Below are 19,895 nucleotides of genomic sequence, written 5' to 3'. Positions count from 1 at the left end.
ATCTAATTTAAGATTTCTTCCTCTTTCTAAGTCTCACTAAGTTATTATTTCAAAAATATTTTTTTTTATGAATGTATTCATTAATTGCACGTGTACAAGATATTAGAACCCGAATATTCATTTTGGATTTTATTGCTATTATTTTGGGGAATTCCAAGTAACACTTTATTATATTTTACTAACTACGGGTTACAGTGTCCTTTTTGTAATTCGAGTTATAGAGTATAAATATGTATTATCAATACTTCGTAGGGAAATAACATTTTGTTCGAGTTACAAAGTCTTAATAATTCGAGATACCGTGTTTTTACGGTTTCAGTGCAAGTGAATGGCAACAAATTATTGGGATTCCAACGCATTTACATTATGTAAAAATGTCTGATTAAATTGTTATTTTTATGTAGGTTTTTTGTATATGAACGCTGATTATTTAAAACTAAAATGTTTCTTTATCCCAATAGAGTAAGAGCCCATGACGGCCAGACCTTCTGCCCAAGTAACCACAACCCACACTCTATAGTCTATATATAGTCCCTGGTCGTTCTTACCTGTATAGGGGACATGCACAGACAAACTTTCAGCTTTTAAATAACGAAGGTCTGGCCTTCGTGGTTCTTAGGAATTAGGATACAATAACATTTAAGACTTTATTCTTTTATTATTTTGACCATTTCGTATTTTTTTTTATATTTATTTGGACCACAATATGATAACAAACACATGATACAAATGACGTACATACAAAAATATGAAAAGTGGTGCCGTAATCAAGTAGACACACATATAAACACGAATTTATTATACACATAACTCTACGCTTCTGTATAGTCTAACACTTTTGTCTGTGGTTTAATCTCCATAGATGTCATGTTAGGCCTCCTATGAGGCCGGCTTTCAAAGTTGAAGTTTGCGCGACTATGACCCTCCTTAAAAGTCCTAAATGTGTTTGACATATGGAAATCCTACTCAGCTCAAAGTCTGTACTCTGAATCTTACACTTGATGGTTTAAAATATAATGAATGCTTGTTAGTTTTTTTTGGAACTATTATTACAATAATACGAAATTAAAATAAGCGCGCAGAGGTAGACGGACTTATTTTTTGTTTTCTTAATAGGTAGTTGATTTGTTTATGTTATGGTTTTAGTTAAATTTTTATATTGTATTATAAGAGATATGATTATAATAGAAAATAAGGAAATAAATACTTCATAATAATAATAAATAATTCTCTTTATAACCGACTTTAAAAAGGTGAAGGATTCTTAATTCTAAATTCGATAGGTATATATATATATATTAGATGTATATTTTCATGATTATTATTTTTGTTGGAATGTATTTGAATGGAATTGAATTTGTTACCAATTACCAGAATAATCTAGGGGAACCTTTAAAAATTTGAACATATTTATTTTTATGTAACATGGCGCAAACAAGCAAGCAAGGAAGGAGGCTCAACTGACGGTTAGTGATACGAACGCCCATGGCCAATCACATAGCCAGCCTTTTAAAAACTGGAACGCTCTGTTTTGAAGGACCCTAAGTCGAATTGGGTCCTTCGAATGTCGGTTTCTCTTTGTTAAAAATTATTTGTATATATTTGTTAAATAGCAGACTTAAGGAGTTAACGCTAATGGGGCTTAAAGTGATTTACAGAATAATAGTGCGTAGTTTGTTGGCTTAATAAAGAAAGCGACAGTAATATTTTTGTTTGACATTGACAATATGTTAAAGACTCGATAAGGAAGACCACATTACGAAGTTTGTTTGTATTGAAGTTTCTAATCAAATGTTAATAGGATGTCATGTGTGAATCGTGATATAATATGCGACTTGAAAATATTATCGGTAGGCAAAACAGGATTCATTCGACTCGATTTTGATCATTGGTTTTTAGTAGTTTCCATTTCAAAATACGGGTGACTTTGTATTTGACCTACCTAACATGTAGGTGGCAGGTTCTAAATTTAGATCTGCCAGTTCAATTCAAGGACGAGGATAATTGGCAGTCAACTGTCCGTCACTGTTATAAATGGTGTTTACATTATTCTCATTAAGAATGAACAGAATTTTGTTCGAAAATTGCAAATTTAAATAATTAAAACTTAAATATTATTATTTTCAAAGTGACGAAGTGTGAAATTCACACTTCGAAGGCTGTTTTATAGACCTTTGGTGGGTACATAGTTTGTGTAGAGGACACGAAAACTTATCTTTATCAGATTAAAGTACGTGTGTATGTCACTGAACTCCTCTTAAACGGCTGGACTGTCGGAATGTTTTTGTTGGTTACGTGGCACCCTGGATTGTTTAGATTAACAAATCAGCCCGGCAGATGACGCTGCAGTCGGTTTCTAGGTTATTTATCCATACAGCAAATTAACCACTTGTATATATGTAAATCTTCTGTGTGTGTTTGTAATTAAACTCTTAAACAGCTGGACAGATCTTGATGAAATTTTGTGTTCAATTGGAGTCGAGAATGATTTACATAATTAGATTTTTGTATGTAAATTGTGTGTTCAGAACAACGACTGTCGGATCTGCTAGTTACGTATAAAATGATTTGATATATCTTATGACATCTCTATGGAATCGAACAATGCACTTTTTTATGGCAATTTGTGTTATTACTTTGATAGCTTAACAATAGATGTTTGTTTGAAACAGCAATTATTTCAGGAAATGTATATGGCTTATTATATTGAACGAGTATAATTAAAATAATTGCTTGTATCAATTTAAATCTTTTCGTATTTTTGTTACAATTAATTATATTAAATGTATCTTTTGCGATAATTTTAAAAACAACATAGGCACACCAGAATCTCCTTTTTCCCCAACCCATTGGTCATTTCTACCACTGCCTGATGAACAATTTGTATATCTCAAAAGTAAGCGAATTAAAAAAAAGCCAGTTCTTCTTGCCCGCTCTACGCCCTTGACTTGTTGAACTGGTAGTAAAAGTATGGTCCTACATAGTAAATTAAATGTAAAATTACAGCTGCCATTGCCCAAAGAGTCAACAATGTCGCCCGGCGCATGTCAGGGAGAAGAACAGCGCACAGAACTATTGGGATCTTTGACCACACAGCAACAACAACGGACCAGCGCCAGAGTCATCAAGAAGTTGCGTTTAGAGTCACCAGCGGATAAACGAGGTAATTCTACTCCTTTTCATATTTTTTGCCACTTAAACGGTATCTTCTGTAAGTGATAACGACGACGCATTATCAACAAATCAATAAATATTTCAACAGTAACAACCATTAAAATTGTAAGAAATGAAAGCGCCTTCGGCCTGTAATAAAACTAGATTTATAGGGAAGTATGCGAATTGTATGAGTAAAGTATGTAAAGTAAAGTATGAGTTATCGTAAAGATGCCCTAAAATCTCGTCGCCTTTTTGTTTATTAAAAAAATAATTTGGATAACACTGTGTTCTAAATACTTATAGATCAGCCTATCCAACTGTCAGCGAAAGAAAACGTACAAGGTCCGATTACAATATAAGATTGATACATTGTTTTAAAATTTCGGGAACTGTGTTTATGACATTATAGCTTTACGTTGTGTATTTTGCAAAGTCTTTAATTGTGATGTTGTAGTCTTGTTTTGATGGTTTACAACGAGTTTAGGAAAGTAATATATGTAACATCGTACCACGAATAGACAAGCTGTAAGATTATGATGCAAATATTAATTTCAAACTTATGGAAGTGCTTTTTAGCGACAAAATGTAGGTATTTTAATGATGACTTTTTAATCCCCATTGCTTTTTCATTTTATCATCATAATGTTAACAACTGGGAATCGTCAATTAGTTCTACTAACATCGGGCCAATTCATAAAAGTTGTTCTAAAGCAAGAACTAGAAAAGATAATAAAAAAATACCATTATTGAACATGGAAAAAGGATGTTAAGTTAAAAGAGAGTGTACCAGATACCACACTAGGATTTAGTAGTCGCTGCTAGTCTCTTCCATTTCACATATTATTTATTTTAGATACCTAACTAATTGAACTCTACGTAACTACCATCTCTATTTTATCTTCCAGACGTAACAGAATGCGATACGCCAAACAAAATCGACGATAAGGAGCCACTGAAGTTTCCAACTCAGTGTCCAGTGAAGCAACGAATGCCTAAAGCTCTTTGGTCAGCAGACGAAAAGAGTTTATTCTTTGAAGCCTTAAACGAGTACGGGAAAGACTTTGATGCCATCACAGCGTATATCTGTGGGAAGATGAAGAAAAAGGGCATGGCGGACGGCTTGAAGACGAAGACACAAGTCAGCCATTTCTACTACAGGACGTGGCACAAGCTTTCAAAGCACGTGCAGTTTGATGAAAGTAAGCTGAATTTATATCTGTTTTAAAACGATTAGAGTAAATCAGAAATTAATTATTATTGACGCAGTGTGTCAGACAAAAGTTATCAGCTTACTTGCCTATTAGAAAAACCTCTGTTTTTTTTAGAACGAGTAACGATTAAAGACATCTGTAGGTGAAACCGGGCTGGATTGTTGGGACAGGGAAAGTCGAGTTAAATTTAATTAACAAAAATATTTACTAATTTTAGAAGATTGCTAAATCAGGATTCCGAAATTTGAACCTGTTAACAAAATATCGATTTGTGCACTTTATGATGATAACTACTGCATATTAATTTTACACAGCGATATCTTTTCGTTACTTGACGTTTGTCAAAAACACCTTTTTGGCGGACATAAACGCAAATATAACCCATTAACCTCGACGTTTTGAGTCCTTTAACGGCCGCTATACTCAATACCAATTTTTATTACTATAGATTTGTAATTCAATCCATCTCTCATAAAAATACTTTTCAATCACCGATCCATGGATATTCAATCTCTGATAGTGTGGTATCTGATAATTTTGTATAATAAAGTAATCGTAATAAGTTAAAAGAAACAAAAAAAAACACCATTCCCATACTAGGGAGTTCCTATGTTGTGGGTAGCTAGATAACACTTAGCTTAGAGTAGGTTTAGTGTTACTACTAATCAAACACAATTATTATACGACATTAGTAAGTGTGTGAATGGCGCATGTATTTGAGAGTCTAGCTAGGTTCTGTCTGTGCTAGTTTTCGGCAGCTCAGGGTAATTGATGGCAATATTACAATAAATCTGTTCTTCATATGTATATATTAATATTACGTAATTCAACCACTACGTTACAATGTCATACAAAGTGTGGCTGGATTGTTTGACTAGTTTTATAATTACGGTAATTATTTTTATAGCCACATAAAAATATGAATAGAAGTAATGAATAACCATGGCTCGTACCGGTGTGAAAATAATTAATATACCTTAAAGAAGAAAACTCCTTGCCATGCGACACTATTGATTATTTTAAATATCTAAACATATGAAATATATTATTTGTGTTTTTAGCATAATGAGAGGAACTACGTTCTTTTTTGTGTGTTGTAGTAGAAATGATTTCTAGAAACTGAGAAAGAAAAAGCTTCGTTATACGCAATAAAAGGATATGTATGTAAATAAAGTCCACTAGGATTCCCTGTATCGTGGGCAGCCAGCCTTTTGTCATGTTAACTGTACTTGAAAACAATTTCTACATAACACATTTTATACCACTAAATAAATTCAAAGCCCTCGTTAAACGTAAATTAATCAATAAAGCTTTTTATAAATGTGACGAATGATGCTAATCCTTGGGATTGATTTGCTCCAGTTCAAACAATTTGTATGACTCAATACTTGGCTATTAAAAACAGTGGCGGAAAGTTTCTTGCCAGTTCTTCTTGCCCGCTTTACGCCCTTAACTTGCGAACTGGTAGTAATTGTAAATTTACAATTAATTTAAATTCTTTTCTGACGTTCATAAGTGTACTTGTTTGTACCTATATGAATAAAGATATTTTGAGTTTGAGTATAATGAACAATTGTTGCACAAAATTTTCTGTATTACCATAGGACTGGTTGACAAGCTCTTGTTTAAGAATTTAAGTATAGTATGATTTTTTTCTGCGGGTATTTGCAATCAGCCTATGGCTAAGGCTTTGAGAGAATCTGTCATGTGGAGTGGCTTCCCATTGTAAGCATCTACTCATTAGCTGCCTATAGCTACTGCCGGTCTACTAGCTCTATAATATGGTGACGTTTAAGACATCTCACATACTGTTTTATGGTGAGTTCGCGAGAAAGTTCCTTTGTGTGACAAATTAACCGCTCTTTGTATTTAGCTGCCAGTCTCCGGATTTCCTTTTTGGTTGTTCTCATTTCAAGGTGTTCGTGAACTTCGTTGGTTATGTACCATGGTACTTTTTAAAATTGTGACTAGGATCTTGATCTGTTGGGAATGTATGTAATGTGAGTTTTAAAACGTTAGTGATTTTTTAAGGAAGTTGTTAAATATGAAAGGGTGAAGGAAAATGCGTTCGGCGAAGAAAGTGAGCTCTTTGGGTTTCATATTTGTGTGTTTATTACAAAAAAAAAGTGTGATGTTCCTATAAAGTAAAGTTTTTCTAACTGTAAAACATTGTACAATTTTGCGACGCAACTTACTTCTTCAGAAACGAAGTGTACGATTTTGAAGTTGAATTTCTAAAAGTCAAAATACAACACACGATATAGCGTTTAATTTATTTTCTAAATCGTTAATTAATTAAGGAATGTCTGACAAAACACTAGTTATATAGCTATATAATTATGAAGTTATTTATTTTTCGCATGAATTTGCGGCAAACCTATGTTCTACCTTTATTTATATTATGTGATCTAAAATATTCATTGTTTAATATCAGACGTTAAGAAAGTTGCCCAAGAGCTATACGCCCTGATAAACTACGGGGAACTCCGGCGTAAGTTGGCGTCGGTGAGTGAGAAGACATGCGCGCGACTCGGAGAAATGGTCCGGGGCGGGAGCATGGCGGTGCGTGCACGTGGTCGTACGTTACGGGTACGTACGCCTATGTGTGCTGCGTTACGGCGACTCAATCAAATTACTGGTAAGTTTTCTAAACAAGTAATAATAAACTTTTTCACATCTTTAAATTAAATTTTCGCTTTAAATAGTCTAGATTTAAAAATTAAATTAAACACCTAATAGATTTTAAGGTGATTAACATTTAAAACCTCATAGTGAGGGATGGTGTACCCCTATTTTGGGTAGGATTGTACCATTATCGTTTTTTTTTTATAAAATGAACCTAATCTAACTTTTGATTACATCTTTTACCTAGGTTTAATCCAAATTTAATTCAATTATTCCGTTTAATGATAAAATTTTAAGTTTTAAGTATTTTTGTTATGTCGGTATTTTTAGACATTCGATTCAATTGTTTGATCTTTAAAACACTCGATATAATTTTTTTAACTAATACAACAGTTGTATATTGAGTAAATCTACAGGGCGATTGATATATTGATTGATGTACGATAATTGCACTTGTCATTGCAATATCATTGGAGGCACATGATTAATACCGCAGGTTATTAATTAAACTTTAACACGTATTACATATAAATTGTATTTTAAACATGTTTTTATAAGATCATGTGATAAGACTACATATTATAATTGCCGCGGCGTCTGCTAGTTGGGCTATTTTAGCAAAGAATAAAAATAAAAATATTTTATCAGGATACTTTACTGTCACCAAACAAAAAGACACTCTCTGTGTGTTGTTTGTTCACCGAGAATGATTTTAAAATCAAATTCATAAAAAAAATCTATACATTTACTACTCATTAGAAAGTTTTTACCCCAGAAAATTAATTTAAATATAGTAAATATTAATAGATTCAACTCTCATACTATTAAAACGTATATAATCATTTTCTTTACTGAATAATTATATTTTGATTGTAATGTGTTAATCACGAAATCTCTTCAGCTAACTTAAAAAGCCGTATTTACAAAGTCTATCAATTTAGGAGTTTTCACTAGATAACCTAGAAAGATATACAGTGTAAACTCTATACAACGACACTGAAGTGACTCTTTTATGGCGTTATAGAGAGTTGTCGTTAAATGTAGAGATGAAAAGCGTATATATTTCTTAGAAAGTTTGTATGCGTGATGCCGACAGTCGAGTTTATTGCGGGCTAGGATAATAAAGCGACAAAAAAACGTACACAGCTGCGCGGTTTTCACTAATTTTAGCAACAAAAAAGTGCTTTATTACTCAATTGTTATCGTCATTGAGAGTGGGTGTAATGCTATGTAGAGTTTATCATTGTATGGACAAGCTAAACCAACCAAACCCATTGATTTCGACGCGTTACGGAATTCATCTTAAAATTGAGGGACATTACATGGAGTTTACACTGTATATATTTTTAAGAATAATTACTTTACCATTTCCGGTACCTGAAAATTAAAAGACTATTACTAAATTCAGTGAAAAAATATTGGTATAATCTTTCGTCATTCATCTTCTTTATATATAATTCTACTGTGCGTTTGGGTGGTGCCCTGGATGGTTTAGATTCACAAATTAGCACGACAGATGGTGCTGCAGTCGGAATATTTACCGATTCAGCAAATAAGCAGCTGTTATATACAGGGTGTCCCAAAAGTCGACGTCAAGTCGAAATTTTCTCATATTGAATTCTCATGCCACACCAGTTATCAGAAAAAAAAAAAAAAAATAATTCATGTATTTTTGAAGTTATGGATATTTTTTTGTTATTCCAGAAAATGCACATCATGTGACAGTTTTTTCATTCCTGTTGTTACAAATATTTGCTTTTTGCCAATTTTTTTTCTCTTACGTCATCCCGAATAGTGTTTTATGTAACCTATGATCCTAAACTCTGTGCTGATCACTCCGACTTTTAGGAAAATGTCATTTTATACCGTACCAAGTTTTCAAAATTAATTTTCGCACTACTTCAACTGATCGTCCTGAAAAAAAAATGTGTTACTCCAGTTTGGCAAGTAGCTTTAAAAGTTAGCGCATTTAATAAGGATTCTACAGTGGTATAACACTGAGTCCATTATTTCTTAGATCGGCCATAAGAAAGTTTTTTAGTTAAACAAAGTCTGTTTTTAACAATCTCTTTGAAATTACAACAAATGATTCTAGCGCACCCAAAACGTTCCTAATGACCACAGCGTGGTTTAAATAAAATGGAGAGAGACATTCCATAAAATGTGAGCGAGACAGATAGTGACGCTTATGACATACGGACGCAAATAAGTAAAATAGACAGTTTCTTTTTTATGATTAGATTTATTACTTTTTTTTATAAAAGATGTTCAAATTGCCGTCCTTCAGCTGCAATACAGGCTCGACATCTCCTTAAAAAAGATCGTGAAATGAAGCGGGCAAATCGTCCATTATTCACAAATTCTACTGCTTCCGCTATTCTCTGTCTAAGCTCTTCTACATTTTGAATCGACTTGGAATAGACTTTTTCCTTTACTGCTCCCCAGTAAAAAAAATCAAGAGGATTTAAATCGGATGAGCGGGCGGGCCACGAGATTGTACCACCCCGCCTTATCCATCTGTCTGGATACTCCTCGTTAAGGTGGTTTCGAACTAAGCGGCTGTAATGCGCTGGACAACCATCTTGCTGGAACCACATATCTAGTAAAATAGTAAGCGGCACGTCCTCCAGCAAATTGGGCAAATGATTTTGTAAGAAATCTAAATAAATTTCAGCATTTAAAACTTCTGGTAACTCAAAAGGCCCTATGACTTTTCCGTTCAAAATTCCAGTCCACATGTTAACTTTGAAACGGTACTGTGATCTGTCTGGTCTCACCAATCGTGGATTTTCGACGTGCCACTCGTGCAGATTGTGTAGGTTCATGTAGCCGTCTTTTTTAAAAGTTGATTCATCCGACCATAAAATTTTTTCTAAGAATTGTGGGTCTTCTCGGTGTTTTTGAATTATTGTTTGGCAAAAAGCAACCCGAGGTTCATAATCTCGAGGTAATAAGGATTGTACTCGCTGTACATGAAATGGATGGAACTCATTTTTTTGTAGTATTCGGTGAGCTGTACTTTTGGGCACACCTGTGCTGGCCTCAATTCCACGTACCGAACAACTTGGGTCCTCATCAACTGCTTGAAGGTCAACTGTCTCGCTCACACTTTACGCCATCTTATTTAAACCACGCTGTGGTTATTAGGAACGCTTTGGGTACACTAGAATAATTTTTTGTAATTCCAGAGAAATTTTTAAAAACAGACTTTGTTTAACAAAAAAAATTTTATGGCCGATCTAAGAAATAATGGACTCAGTGTTATACCACTGTAGAATCCTTATTAAATGCGCTAACTTTTAAAGCTACTTGCCAAACTGGAGTAACACATTTTTTTTTCAGGACGATCAGTTGAAGTAGTGCGAAAATTGATTTTGAAAACTTGGTACGGTATAAAATGACATTTTCCTAAAAGTTGGAGTGATCAGCACAGAGTTTAGGATCATAGGTTACATAAAACACTATTCGGGATGACATAAGAGAAAATAAATTGGCAAAAAGTTAATATTTGTAAAAACAGGAATGAAAAAACTGTCACATGGTGTGCATTTTCTGGAATAACAAAAAAATATCCATAACTTCAAAAATACATGACTTATTTTTTTTTAATTTTTCTGATAACTGGTGTGGCATGAGAATTCAATATGAGAAAATTTCGACTTGACGTCGACTTTTGGGACACCCTGTATATATAAATCTTCTGTGAATGTGTTCGTAAATTGATTCGATGATATAATTTTTGTGTGTTCACGTGGAGTCAAAAATGATTTACATAATTAGATTTTTTTGGTATGTAAAACGTGCACAGTACGTCTGTCGAATCTGCTAGTATAATTATAAAATTGTTTCAGAACGTGCTTGTGGTACGCGTGTTTGTTCTCGTGCTCAAGTTGTATTACGTGCACGCAATACGTGCGCTTGGGCACGCGTACAAACCGCAGCACACAATCCTCGTATGGTGGCCGCCTTACCTTTGCGGACCCGGCTCGCTGCTTTTATCAAAGCGCTGCAGAAACGATGGAAAACTGTATCCTTTTACGATAAAATCCCTTCTTTAGATACATATATACATGGTCTTTATATCGACAGTTTTGATACTCCTTGTGAACTTCCTGTTCGCAATAAGGCAATTGTAAAATAAAATTAAAAATCTTAAATAACCTTAATACAAATCAGTCACACTACAAAGAAACCATTATTACAAATGGTTTAGATAAAGATAATTCGAGCCCTGAAGATTATGAACGAGATAACAATGATGAGCTTGAATCACATCTCAACTTGGAGATCGACAGGATTATAGCTAGAGGTACATAATTTGTTTATTAACAGTTTTTTTTATGTTACATGACGCAAACGGTTAGAAAGTTAAGTGGTTGACATATGGTCAAAGAGCGCAGAATTAAAGTAAAAAGTTTTAGTAAAAATTAACATTGTCAGTAAAGAAGTCTTTGAAGATTTCTGTGTAAAAGTATATAGTTAATAAATAAAAAATTACATAGATAGTATTGTGTGTTTAAACTACCTGAACTATATATATTTTGAGTATGTTTTCCTCTTCTTAATACATATGGGAAAAATAACTTTTAAAAACCTATTTTCCAAAATCTCATGTATGTACAGAAATAATAAAAAACAAATCACTGAAAATATTTTTTAGAAGGTACACTACCTAAAAAGCTGGCGTTACACCTCGGACCTCGCCCCGGAGTAGAGATTCACTTACCCGTTCTCAGTCCAAGCGAACAGTTGTCCAGCCAGAAAATCTGCTTCTCTTCTTACCTGGAGAGGATGGGATCTTTGCCTCGAGACAAGGATAGTGGTACGAAATATCTTTATAAAAGAAGTGGTACACGTAAAATTAGTATATAAACAATTTGCTTTTCTTTAATGATTTTTTGTGAAAGAGTAGAATTTATGTTTATCTCTTTATAAAATTAATAAAAATAGCCTACAATCGAGCGTAATAAGGATTACATTAAGTTTTTGTAATTATATTTATTAGTACACTACCTCCAGTACACTTGAAGGAGGCTTCAAAATTCTTCCATTTGTCTTTCATCTGTGCTATTTTATTTCATTTTCCTAGTATTCTTGGGACGTCTTTCTTTTTTCTAAAATATATGTTATATTCTAGTAAAAATAAGGACACCAAAACGCCAAAGGAAAGATAGCACGTCAGAAAAAGACAAAGATGAGACGAAAAAGGTCAAATTGGATGAAGATTGTAAGTTGATAAATATTGACGAAACGGCCATAGACGGTATAGAGCTGATGGCGCATTTTAAGAATATACATGACGATGAAGAAAAACCTAGTGAAGATGAAAAGGATTTGAAAGCCGAAGAAACGGCCGAGGAAGACGGAGAGCCGTTAGAGAGAGACAACATTATGTCGGAAAGGGAAAAGGACAGTTTTTCAGAGATGGAGGATGAGGAGAAATATAATAAGAGTGACACTGATAACGAGAGTGATGGAAGGGCTGATAAAGAGAAGTTTAACCATCTTAAGGTTGGTGATCCTAATTTAATAGTAAACGTCTTTAAGAGTCTTTCCTCCAACTTCGATTTATTAAATCTTCAAGAGCCTCTACTCCAAAGGGTGTTCTTTGGAGTATCGCAACACAGCGAGGAAATGCTGCCAGCGTTAACCAGCCAAACTTTTGAAATTTGTTTTTATTTTATTTTTATTAATTTTTAATTATTTTAAAGTAGGTTAAAAAAATTGTAAATACTGTATATTTGATTGTTATGCAGAGCATACGAAATACCCATTATTGCCGCAACGTGACATAATTTCAGGTAAAATTTAGAATTCGGCCAAAGAAGCGTGGCGGCACTATCTATACATTGGTTCAAGGCTCGGATGAGATCAAGAGCGAAGAGTTAAAGGTGGAAGAGCCGAAGGTATTGTGATTATTTAGAATTATTATATCTAGAATTATATAGTTTATTATATTTTCTTCAGATGTTAATTAATTTTTGATGAGAGTTCGAAATACATAATTTTAGTTTAATAAATTTTGATGATTCCAAAATCGTCACAGTTTTTGATAGTCACTGCTTGGTATCACTCGGTTTATGTTAGACGCATTTTTAATTTTTATTTATACATTCTTGTAATTTGTTACGTCCTCAATTTATAATTTTGATGTGAGGGCTTTGTCCGTTTTGTAATTATTGTTAGGCAAGCTATCGGTAGGTTATCAGTCTAACCTCTTTTATTGTTCCCAAACTAATACAATTTCTCCATATTGTTACGACTCACTGTGCCTTTTTCTTGTTAAGGATATATCAAAACGAGGTGTGTACTCAGGATTTAAGTATAAAATCGTGTATCGATGGCCACTGAATCGTTCTTTGTGGTATAATTAGTATCAGCACGTTTTTATAAAAAAAGGGAGCGCCTTAAATTAGGCTATTATTTTTAGTGTGAGGAGGATATAAAGCCCGTTATAGACGTAGAGACAGCGATACGACAAATTCGGGCTGGTTGGAGTCAATACGACGCTGGAGATCTTACTATTGGAGACCTATATCTTATGGTGAGTTATTCAAATTGAACGGTCGAACAGAATTAAATCCGAAAATATTCTTAACAAAATCTTAAAGTAAAGTAAAGTGTCGTAACACATCTTACGAAGAATATTTTTTCTATTAAAATTTATTAAATCAATATTAACAGATCATCTTATTTAATACTGTAGTTTGGGTGTCGTTCAAAATTGGAGCTCGACTATTGGTGGGCCGAAGCCACGCCCCCTTTACCGCAACCAATCAAAGCACAGAAAACGTCCGAAAGCGACAAGACAGACAAGGACAGAGCTATAGACAAGAGGGAGAAGTGTAACAAAACACCCGAAAAAGGTGACAGTTCTGTGGAAGACGAGAGAGACAAAAGTGATACAGATATATTGTTTTCGCCCAAGAACACATATAGCCAGGATAGCAACGATGGAATGTCTGGTGATGAGAGGAAATGTAAGTTATTTTTCTAGCATGTAGTCTTCAAAATTATTTTTATCTACGCTATTGTGTATTTTTGTGCGTTTATTCACCATCACACACCAGTGAATAGAGGTAGACATAACATAACATTTATTACTAACCAAACACAAACACAAAAACACATGTAATGCAAAAAAAAAAATACACGTTTAAATATTTAATAATTTTTATTTTCGTAAAATCCTGATTTCTTTTAGTAGACAAATTCTTCTATAACTAATTGACGCTCGTCGTATTGTCTCTTTCTTAACGTTATAGGTGAAGCTCTATCGTCTCCAGACCACAAGTCTTCGGGTACTCTGAAGCTTGTCAGCAAACTCATCAACAGAGCTGATCAGCCAGCCAGCCAGACTTCGCACGGGTTTTCTTTACTCAGTGATAGGTGAGTTAAATGTTATCGTTCACAATTGTATATTGTATAGAGTAAAGTACGATAATGTCAAATGTCTGTTTTAGATTAAAGCGTCTCCTGGCATTAGCTGGCAACACTCACATCACAACTGCTGCGAACACTCCAGTGTCGAAGTGCAATTGTGGACACGTGTGTCCAAAAAAGCAGGCACAGGTAGGTTCAAATGTTTGAGCATTTCAAAGCATTCTTTGCCCTTATCACTTATTACTCGTTGGTACATAGACAAAAAGGAGATAATCTTCCATTTCCTCCCAATTTTATTATCACTCTATCCTACCCATTTCTCTTCGTAATTTTGGGGTTTTGTCGTAACAACATACAATAAATCGTAGAACGCCGACTGCACGCACGATAAAGCATGACTCATTGTCCCGTTACGCTCATTGTCCCGTTACGATCTTTGTCCGTCTACGCTCATTGTACGCTTGCGCCGCATCTTCTCTTCCACTCAAAAACTTAAGTATGCAATTTCATCTATGTTTTGTTATGACGTTGTCATGTTAAACTATAGTCCGTAAACCGACTTTACTTTTGCCCCTTTTGGGCAGTCAAAAAAATGTCAATTGAACTAATGCTTTCTCAATTTACCGTTTCTAGAAATTGCAGCCACACCCAACTCAAGAACTGCCGAATTTAGTACCGAAGAACGAGTTCAACTCGGTGTTCCGCCACCCGACACCCATCGCGCCTCGCCCTTGTGGTACTGAGGCAAGTATAATCTTCTTAACTCATGCTTTAGAACGTTTGTTCGTACTAAAATTGAGGTACTTCGGTTTTAACTTGGCAGTAAGTGTTTTCCATTCATAGATTTTCCTTATTTTTTAAATTTAATAAATTTTGGTGTATAGTAATCAGGAATGGCATGTCTTTATCCTATTCAGAAGAGCAGTGCCATGAGTCTAGATGGCCTACCACGCCGTCGTCGCGGAAGGCCCAGAGTGTCAGAGCGGGATAGCCCTAGGGTCGTCGTTCAGAGACTGTTACCTCTTCTGCCCAAGTTGCCTCCTACCAGCAGTGAGTACATTCTACTTTAATTATTTTAATGGTATTTTTGGCTAAATTAATGGAACGAATAAATTCAAAACTGTCATTTAGCCTAAATTAATCAATAAAGCTTTTTATAAATTTGACGATTATATAAATGATCCTAATCCTTGGGATTGATTTGATCCAGTTCAAACAATTTGTATGACTCAATACTTGGCGATTAAAAAGAGTGGCCGAGAGTTTCTTGTCCACTCTAGGCTCTTGACTTGCGAACTGGTAGTGAATGTAAATTTAACATCTTTTCTGTTGACGCTCATAAGTTTACCTATATGAATAAAGTTATTTTGAGTATAAGTTTGGGGACATGTATAGCAGGTACATATAAACAAAATGTACTGTTACCGTTGAATCGTCAAAGTTTAACTATGTACTGGTGAACTGGCCACTTTATAAAATGATAAAATCTATAGTGTCACTTATAACTAAGAGTTTTATATATCTAAACATATATTACATGATGAGCAGTGTTGGCCTAGTGGCTTCAGCGTGCGGCGCTCTTCCCTGAGGTCGTAGGTTCGATCTCCGGCTGTGCACCAATGGATTTTCTTTCTATGTGCGCATTTAACATTAGCTCGAATGGTGAAGGAAAACATCGTGAGGAAACCGACTTGCCTTAGACCCAAAAAGTCGACGGCGTGCGTAAGGTACAGAAGGCAGACATAAAACAGATACATAAATCTGAGGCCCAGACCTAAAAAAGGTTGTAGCGCCATTGATTTTATTTTATTTTTATTTTTTTATATAACATGATGAAATGAGCAATTATGTTTCAGATTTGATCCCAGTGAAACTAGTCCCGCATTCGTCTGCGCCCGCCCCACCTAGGATTCTGCCCAGACCGCCTCCTCCGCCGCCTACATCCACTGCTGAGTGAGTAACTGCTATAAAAATAATAAGAAATTTAACTTCCAAAGGAAATCTTTATCACTATCTCCCTTTTCACTTATAAAATACTTGTTTCAGTTTGTCAGCCTACTACGTACTGAGTGAGTCGAACGGTCGATTCTTCTTCCACGACGGAGATCGTCGGATTCCCATTAACCCACCAGAAGAAGATGAAGACCATGGTATTGAAATTATAAATATCTTTGCTTAACGCTATTTGGTGTATTTATTAGGAAGCTAAGCTGATGTGTATGATTCAGCTGATTGTGTTTTTAATATATCCGAGTTACAACAGAACATGTTAATAATAATGCTTCATGATGTAATAAGCGTCTACACGCAGCCCTAAAATCAGAAGCAATATCGGGTAATGGTCCCGACAATATTTTTATCATTGAAAATCGGGCAAATCGTACCCCAATTTTCTCATCGATCTAGGGTACTCGCCAGCACTTCCCCGATATTGCCCCTGATTTAGGGCCGTGTGTACACTTAAAAAAAAATCCATTATTGATTTATTTTTTAAATAGTGTAAACTCTGTAGAAATCTATATATTTCTTATTTATACGGTTCAGATAAAATTAATGGAGAAGATACAAATACTGTAAAAGAGAAAGCGAGCGGCCAGAATGGGGCGACAGACAAGTCGAAAGAATCGAACTCTGCACCATCCTCCATGAAGTCGGAACAGACCGACATGACGAGTGAGTTTTTCATAATATATTTATATCTGAGCTTGTAACTGAAATGAAACTAGATTCATTTTATCAATCTAGTAAAAGAAAAAAAATGCATGCAATAATAATGGGGCACTCCAATGCGGCAAATATTTATAAAGAAAACAATACGCCAATTACAAAAGCCACAGCCGAAGGTTAAAAAAAACCAAATGCTTAAAACTAATTTAATTAAAATCGAAATTACAATTAATATTACGGCTAAACAATCCGATATTAGGAATGCAAAGAAAATATCAAGTTCCACGTGGTAATAAATGCTGATATAGTGTGAGGCACGCGTCATTCCTGTAAATTGCGAAATGATATACGGTTACGTAACACGTTATAATATATTTATTCCTTCTAAGTTAGGCTAGATCGTCATGTTCCATAATGTCTCAGTGAAGACACAATGTACCTAGGTAACACTGAAAATATTTGGAAAATGAAAAACGGCTTAATGTAGAAAGTTGCCAATACTTTTATTGTTTTTCGAAGTAATCTCCGTTCCTCTCTACACATCGTCGCATTCGATGGAACCACTGAGAAAAGCAGTGGGCCTATTCTTCTTTCGCTTTCACCGCATTTTAAGGGCTCGTAAAGCGAATACCTCGAATTTTATCTTTAGCTCTTGGGTATAAATGAAAATCCCAGGGTGCCAGGTCAGGATTGTATGGCGGGTGACTCATTATCTCGACACCTGCCATAGTCAAATATTCACCAGTCCATGCGAGGGTGTTTCCGGTAGTCGGTTAAAGTATGGGGAATGCATTTAGTACAAAGCTTCCTGACGCCTAAATGTTCGTGTAATATGTTTTGAACTTCATACCAATGCTTAGGCATGCTCGTATCTACTGATAGGTCACTCTCTTATCTTCCTCTATCATGCATCGCACAGTGCTGATGTTAAAGTCAGTAGTCGCTGTTAAAGGACATCCCTCACGCGGATATTCATTGAGATTTAATAGGAGAGATGGGGCTTCATTAAGAAATGCTAATCGCAACCGATCATAGCTTCGTTGTTTACTCAACGAAAGCCCGCAACGAAAGTCATAATCATAAGTCATAAGACCTAAAATTTTATCGCGTTAGGATTATTTTAACATGTAACAGGAGTTTTACATTTGCCCCCAATTCATAAAAACAAATGACAAATTAATGCAATATACTACATTAGGCTACCAAAGAGTTCTAAAATTGAAATTCAAAAAAGTTTTCATTAGCAATGTTTTTAACTGGCCCGTTCTAAACGGTTTCAGTGTTACCCACGTATAACAAAAAAATGCGGCTTATAAGGGAATATAAACATTTTCTAAGGTTTTCTAACATCGGAGTCAATGTCACTGTCTCCGTCCCGACTGTTGCGTGATGCTGAAGGATGGCTCGAAGGCTCCGTCCAAGATTTCTCGCTCAGCTCGTTCCTCAACCAGCTGGAAGGACGTCATCCTGATACTGCGGTATTTATTATAATATGTATTTAATTAAACGAAGGTACTAAACCTTCCATAAACTCTAGTCTTAAAGAATGTTGTAATTTCCAATCCAAGTGACTTATGGCCGATAGACTATAGACAAATAAACAATAGACTTTTCTCAATGGTCAACTTGGATGAATGTTTAGTTTCAGATATAAAATTCTGAATTATGTAGATATGCAGCTTAATTATATATAATAGATCTAAAATATTGATATTATGATAAAGGTGGAATCGCAGCTACATTCTCTAATGGCGGAGTCGAGCGTGGACTATGTGGCCAAATTTGCAGATCTTGCTGCCGAAGTCACAGAGCAGAGAGACCATAGAGAAGAAATACCTTAATATTTTTATAGATGTATCTTTGCTGATACCGCCTTTGTAACTCATGGTTTATTTGTGTTGACCTGAAAGGTTCCACGTTAAAATAATGGAAAACAAATTATTTATTGAGAACGGCAAATTAAGTATTTGGCTATTACAAAAATTATCACTGACATTTAGTTTACAAAATGCATATTGTATGTACATACGGTCATATTATGTGATGTCAGTCCTCGTACAACACGGGTATTCCTCTATATAACGCGGAGATTGCACGCGTTATATTGTGGTTCTGTGACATGTATAATGATTATATATTATAGACATATTTTGTTCCTTTATCGAGAAAAGTTAAACGTGAATCATGTGAGAATACTCCTACAACGCGTTACATAACACGGAAGCAATCTACCGACTTATGGGAAGAATTTCTGTAGAAATTAATTTTTATAGACAAATAAAATTTGCATGGTCCCAATGGACAACACTTATAAGGTTGAAATGTATAGATTAAAGATTAGTGATTTAAGCACACTTGGATGGATCATTAATAAGTTAACCTTAGTTTTAGTGTATGCATTGTATAAAAAATATCGACATAATATTTTACATATCTATTAATGTTATTTATTTCAACTATTGAACTTATTGTTGACATTATACAGATTTATTTTGATTACCTTCTATAGTCGGGGACCCCGTGATGCTTAGTGTGCATTTACTCGGGCGTCGTGAAATCCTATTTAGACTTGGTACTATAGCTAAATAATTGAATAATTTTTCATATTAAATTTGTAAGTCATTTTAGTAGGCTATTTAACAAAATTTTTAAAATCATTTGAATTATGAGATTTGAGATTGGTAATATTAAATATTCAGAAGACGTACTATTTACAAGCATGCTACGTCATCGTCGTTTACTGTTATGTGTCACGCAATGACGGTTACTAGAAAACCTTTTATTGTGACATTGAATAAAGAAAGATACGTAAACTCATGAATATTTATTTCCATGTCCCAACAGCTTATTACT

General features: G+C 34.6%; 1 protein-coding gene across 2 annotated transcripts in view; it reads left to right on the top strand.

Annotated features, from left to right (window-relative positions):
- Window positions 1–19,855, top strand: part of LOC123711834 (protein cramped) — a 29,929-nt gene extending 10,074 nt beyond the window's left edge. For both annotated transcript variants that reach the window (XM_045664664.1, XM_045664663.1), the window contains 19 exons: window positions 3,007–3,163; window positions 4,062–4,355; window positions 6,802–7,005; window positions 10,844–11,019; window positions 11,169–11,301; window positions 11,653–11,814; window positions 12,130–12,503; window positions 12,794–12,898; window positions 13,423–13,536; window positions 13,699–13,972; window positions 14,258–14,381; window positions 14,456–14,564; window positions 15,009–15,119; window positions 15,293–15,425; window positions 16,232–16,328; window positions 16,422–16,525; window positions 16,920–17,048; window positions 18,381–18,520; window positions 18,767–19,855. In XM_045664664.1, coding sequence (XP_045520620.1) covers window positions 3,031–3,163; window positions 4,062–4,355; window positions 6,802–7,005; window positions 10,844–11,019; window positions 11,169–11,301; window positions 11,653–11,814; window positions 12,130–12,503; window positions 12,794–12,898; window positions 13,423–13,536; window positions 13,699–13,972; window positions 14,258–14,381; window positions 14,456–14,564; window positions 15,009–15,119; window positions 15,293–15,425; window positions 16,232–16,328; window positions 16,422–16,525; window positions 16,920–17,048; window positions 18,381–18,520; window positions 18,767–18,883 — 3,033 coding nt within the window. In that variant the 5' untranslated portion in view covers window positions 3,007–3,030 and the 3' untranslated portion in view covers window positions 18,884–19,855. The remainder of the gene's footprint in view (window positions 1–3,006; window positions 3,164–4,061; window positions 4,356–6,801; window positions 7,006–10,843; window positions 11,020–11,168; window positions 11,302–11,652; window positions 11,815–12,129; window positions 12,504–12,793; window positions 12,899–13,422; window positions 13,537–13,698; window positions 13,973–14,257; window positions 14,382–14,455; window positions 14,565–15,008; window positions 15,120–15,292; window positions 15,426–16,231; window positions 16,329–16,421; window positions 16,526–16,919; window positions 17,049–18,380; window positions 18,521–18,766) is intronic.
- Window positions 19,856–19,895: the final 40 nt, after the last annotated feature.

The sequence above is a fragment of the Pieris brassicae genome, chromosome 7, assembly GCF_905147105.1.
Source record: "Pieris brassicae chromosome 7, ilPieBrab1.1, whole genome shotgun sequence".
NCBI lineage: Eukaryota > Metazoa > Arthropoda > Insecta > Lepidoptera > Pieridae > Pieris > Pieris brassicae.
Note: the sequence above shows the minus strand (reverse complement) of the source record. Positions and strands in the feature narration are given on the sequence as shown.